At 45.5% G+C, this 5,347-nt stretch overlaps 1 protein-coding gene across 3 annotated transcripts in view; it reads right to left on the bottom strand.

Annotated features, from left to right (window-relative positions):
- The window catches only part of CACNA1D (calcium voltage-gated channel subunit alpha1 D), a 322,182-nt gene that overhangs the window by 155,055 nt on the left and 161,780 nt on the right, over positions 1–5,347 (bottom strand). For all 3 annotated transcript variants that reach the window (XM_007447228.1, XM_007447229.1, XM_007447227.1), the window contains exon 4: positions 2,210–2,349. In XM_007447228.1, the coding sequence (XP_007447290.1) occupies positions 2,210–2,349 (140 nt within the window). The remainder of the gene's footprint in view (positions 1–2,209; positions 2,350–5,347) is intronic.

The following is a 5,347-nucleotide window of genomic DNA, read 5'->3' as shown; positions in this document are numbered from 1 at the left end:
CCTGCTGATTATGGGTCACAATTCTTCACATGTCTAGTAATATCTGACAGGATGCTGAACACTTTAATTATCTGGATTTTGTTGTCTTCCTTTAAAGAGTGTTGAATTTTGCTATGGCAGGCACTTAAGTTACTTGCATGTCAGTTTGCTCCTTTTCAGGCTTCTTTTCCAATATTATTAGTAAGGGTTCCAGATGGTTTTTACTCTAGAACAAGAGTTGGCAAAATTGTTTTGTAAGGGGCCAGACAGTAAATATTTTAGGCTTTGTGGACCTAAACCACACAACTCAACTATGTAAACAAATGCTTGTGACTGTGTTACAATAAAACTTTACAAAAATTGGCAGCAGGCTGAATTTGGCCCACTGACCACAGTTTGCCAACCCCTGCTCTAGAGTTAGTTAGCCCGTACTACTCATGGCCCTTCTGGGGTCTCTACTGACAGTCCAGGGTGTTCAACGAGGTCTTTCCACTCTGGTTGGCCATAACTTGAACAACTCCCAGACCTATGTGAATCCTAGTTATTAGTCAGCTATAGCCCCCCAGATTTTCTTTTTTCCCTAGTCGTAATCTTTGCCTGGCCTTATGGACTATCATCCCATGTAAGGTAGCTTAGTCTTTAGCCGAAACTCAAGAGGACCCCAAGGCATACTTACGGACCTCTTTCTCTCAATATCTCCCTCGCTCCTCCCATATCATGCCTCTCAAATTTCAGCCACCTCAGCCTCCCTGAACTCTTGTCTCTGTCTCTTCAACTCAATGAGACTACCACACTCTTCTTGGTTCCCTGTCTTTTTGCTGTATGATAATCTGAAAAATGCCTCCAGACAGAAAGTTGATTGTAGGGTAGGGACAAAAGAAATGGAGCTAAGCAGCTCCATACTCTAGCTGAACAGGAAGTCCAGAGTCAGGAGAGTCACAGCAAGATTATTCCAGAACCGAGAGACCTGTAAGGCTCCTGCTTGCCACTCCTTGTTGAAGTTCATCAAATACAGGAAGGCATGATAACATATCTTCATTTAGTTCATGCTGCACTACCTTTGCCACGATACCTTAGAGTCCAATGTACTAGGGTGGTTTTTGCAAAAGTTAACATTTTTCTCCATAAGTCTAATCATGCTGTTGGGCTACCACTCTGCATCCCACTTTAACTTCCTAGGTTTGAAAGAATAGGCTCAAAATTTATCCCACTCTCCCAATATCCAGCAGTATTAGTCTCCCATGAAAAGCTAAAGGATTCATGATAAAGAATAATCCAAAAGAAAAATCACCTTGCTCAACTGCAGAAGGCATTTGAATGAAGTCATGGAGATAAGAACAGAAAGGCCATTTAACATTCTCTCTCTATAGGAGAAAATATAATTTTAGGAGCAACCCATTTTACAGCTAGGCAACTAAGACTCAGCGAAGGAATAGCTCTTATTTTCCTATGTGGGCATTTGGTCCAAAGACCCATCATTCCGCCGACACCGATTCATTTTCTCTTGCTGGAAACATTTCCAGGTGTTGAAGGACCAGAATAACACAGGCCACTGTTTTTCTTTTTCACTGTTTTGTATTTTAACATTCTCCTTTAACTGAAACTGTTGGTGTCTTCTTCCTATAACAGGATTCCGGGAGAAAGCTTGATTCTTTGCATTTTCTGGTTTATTTCATTTCATGTCGGATATCTGATATTTTTCAAACACTTGTTTTGTTATGTGAGATGGGACAGTAGCGTGCCACATCTTTTCTCCCAACTCAGCAGAAAAAATGAATAGCTTTCCTCAAGGGATGTTAAATAGCAGAGTACCTCACTGCTATGAAGGATTTATTACTTTTTTACTGTTTTATTTTGGTTTTTTAACTTAATGGGGTGTTAAGCATAAGAGCTGTACACGTTGGACTCAAAGCACCGGCAGGGCTGGCCTATTTGTGGAGGCCCAAGGCCCTGTAAGATGAACCCTCTCATGTCACAAGCTGAGCTTAAACTTCCTTCCTTAACACGTTACTGAAAGAGGGAGTAACAACAAGAGAATTTCAAATTGGTTTCTGCCCAGAGACACACAGCAGCATCATCAGGCTTCAGAGAACTCCTGACAGGTTCTGGCAGCAATCACTGGCACGAAGGACCAACCCTGTTCCTTTAAAATACTGTTTTCTGTTACTCCCCACCTCCCGTTTCCCCCCACCAAAAAAAAAAAAAAATTCCTCAAATAAAAGGGACTTACCCTACTATTACTATAACAAAATCCAGTAAATTCCATCCATTTCTAACATAAGCATTAGGATGTAGCAATAATCCATACGCTATAATCTTCAAAAATGTTTCGACTGTAAAAATAATCAGGAAGGCATATTCTACTTTTTCCTGTGAAGAGAAACAAAGAAATTTTTAAAAGGGGGGGGGACGGGGAAAAAGAAAAGAAACAGGGATTAGATCAGTATCTCAGAGATATAAGCATTTTTCTCCAAGCGAAGTTTTATTATGAGAAATGGAACAATTAACACTGCACCTGGAGCAAGAAGCCATTTTAATTCTAACACTGAATTTCTCATAAGCCACTAAGTGTAAAACACTTTTCATCAGTGGCTATATTACTGCACTTTGCAACCTGCCTTGATGTGTGTGCAGTGACTCTGCCTAGGACATAACAGCACGTTTGTTATTTGCACAAATTTGCAAAATACAGCGTGTTTTCCTCCCAAGATTGCCAAATCAGGCCCAGAAAAGCACAAGGATGCAACAAAGATTCCCACAGGGCTTTGAACAGAATATCCTTTGGAAGAAAGCAAATTGCGTCTGCTTTGACCCTCTCTTCCTCTCGGGTTTCCATCTGACTTCTAAGTCGGGATCATCTTTGTCACTGAGCAGCAAGGTGACCTCAGCAAGTCCCTCCGATCTCCTGGACCTAAGTTTCCTCACCTGCACAGTAAGGGGAGGGGGTTCAGGACGGCAAGCCCACAGCCTCCTTACTGGCGTGCCGCCTCTCCCGGCTGACACTACTGATGGGTCACCACGCACGTTCCCAGGGAGCCTGGACTCAGCCCCTGAATCCTCCTCTTCTTCCAGACTCAGCAGCCACTCCCATCTGACTGCCACAGACCTCCGAGATGCCACCCTCAGGCTAGAGGGCTCTTAGGACCTTTCCAGTTCCAACTCATGCGATTCCATGAGCTGTAGAAAATGCATCCATCAGCAGGTCTAAAAATGTTGGCTCTTTCCTCTTTTACAAAGGATTTCTTTATACAGCTTTGGTTTCAATAGAAATATAGACCGCTGAGATGTGTGCAATTAATTTTACAAGAGGCATTTGCTGGCAAAAAGCTACTGAAATAATAACTAAATGAAAACTCGTAAGTAATTAAAACTGTCCCATACAGGCCATAAAGTCCTCTGCTGATATTAATTCCCCTCTGTGAGACCTGAGGAAAGTTACCAATGCCTCAGGAAAATGCAAGTCATAGAATTCATTTATTAAGATGCTTGGTGCAAGGGGGGCGAATAAATTTGGCTCAGGAAATGCTTAGTGAGCACCTCTTCTGCGCGATGGGCCCCACACCAGGAGCCAAGGTAAGAAAAATGTCTCCACTGTGGTCCTATCTTCGAAAGGTTTAGTCTGGTGGTGCAAGAGGCAGGAGTTCAACTGTGGTACACAGAGGACATCCCAGGAGAGGGAACCGACAAAGAGCAGCTCTGCACCTTCATAAGCAGTTCTGCCCTCTGATAAGGCCAAAGGGTTAGAACACTTCTCCCCTGCAAGGACTTGCTTTGTTCCATGTGAGCACTTTTTTGCCTAAGCCACCCTGGGGTCTAGCCGTCCGCCGCCAGAGTGCCACCCCTCCATCGCAGACGAGTCCCAGTCCTGGGTGGGACTTCACCAAGTCTTGCCACTGCATCCTTCCTCTTTAACAGCAGGGAAACCATCTAACCCCGGCGGCACCCCAGGCTTTACCCCCATTATCGACTCCCCACTGGTCACACTGAAAAGCCAGTTCATCGGTTCTTCCCCCGCCAGGTCCCTGTCATTCCTAACGTGCCCCCAGAGCACCCCTTGATCCTCAGAACACCATCCTAGCGGTCTCATAAATTCCTCTGTGGTGTCACTTAGCCAGAGTCAATGTGTTTTCAATTTTGAAAGCCCAGCTCCTCCCCAACCTCCACACTCACGCTTCCTCCAGATCCGCCATCAGGTCCTGCTCTCAGCCTGGCTCATCCCATCCCATGCACCCCGCACCCCTCAGCAGGCTGCGAGGCCTTCTCGGACCACGACCTGCTCCCTCCGCACAGCCAGCCACACCCTCCAGGCTGGGGTGAGCAGCTGAAATCTCCCAGAGTAGCAGCGTGCACGCCCCCTTGTGCCACACGCAGACCTCCAAGGACTCCTCTGTTTACTCTCTGCACTCCTTGTGAGCCTTGTGAGAGCAAGGGCTCGTCTTCCCGTTCACTGCCACATCCCTGGGTGGTGGGTTCCCACGAGAGGTGCACTCAGGCCACTGTGGGTATTCTGAGGGATAGAGACTGACTTTGCTACCAGCTACAGAGGAGAGATCCAGGAACGCTTCAATGAGGCAGTGACGCTAACTTAGAGAGCTAAAAGGAAAAGCCACTCTGTTGCTTCAACAAGAAGCAAAAAATCCCTGAATAAACCAATCTGCTGTACTCAAATTAGACCCTGACCACCAAAGGTAGATCGTCAACATGTTTTTGAGAGTTAGAGTTGTAAGGGAACAAGATAAGCTGGAAACAGCACGTGGATTTTACAATTCCTCTTCCCTTTTTATCCTTTCTGCTTTATTTACTGGGCCAGACGGGAAAAAAAAGGCTTTTGCTGCCATCAATATTTATAGCAGTTATATCCCTGTATCAACACAGCGCTATAGTGCAGAGCAGACAAATAAGACAGAGGACAGAGAGTACACCTACCAAACACAGCTTGTTTTTCCCCTTTAGCGTTTACTTACAAGTAATTTTGCCGCAATAATACAAGGGCCATTCATGCAACTGAATTGTTTAGGGTTCTTTTATCCCCCTTCTCTCATCCTCCTCTCTCTCCTTTTTGAAGACTTTGGTTTCTCTTTCCAAAATCCTCAGCGCATTACTTGATGGAATTGATTATAAGAAATATAACCTTGCTGTAACATGATTCTTCCTTACAGAGACTCTACTATGGTGCCAGGTGAACAATCACAGCCTGGAGAGCACGACTGACCAGTCCGCCCAGAAGCCAGTGTCATCCTGTTCCCCAATCCTGCCATTTAAAAGGACTCCAGGGCTTCCCTGGTGGCGCCAGTGGCTGAGAGTCCGCCTGCCGATGCAGGGGACCCGGGGTCGTGCCCCGGTCCGGGAAGAGCCCATGGGCCGCGGA

The sequence above is a fragment of the Lipotes vexillifer genome, unplaced genomic scaffold (genome assembly GCF_000442215.2).
Source record: "Lipotes vexillifer unplaced genomic scaffold, Lipotes_vexillifer_v1.1 scaffold818, whole genome shotgun sequence".
NCBI classification, from domain to species: domain Eukaryota; kingdom Metazoa; phylum Chordata; class Mammalia; order Artiodactyla; family Lipotidae; genus Lipotes; species Lipotes vexillifer.
This window is presented reverse-complemented; position numbering and strand designations above follow the sequence as displayed.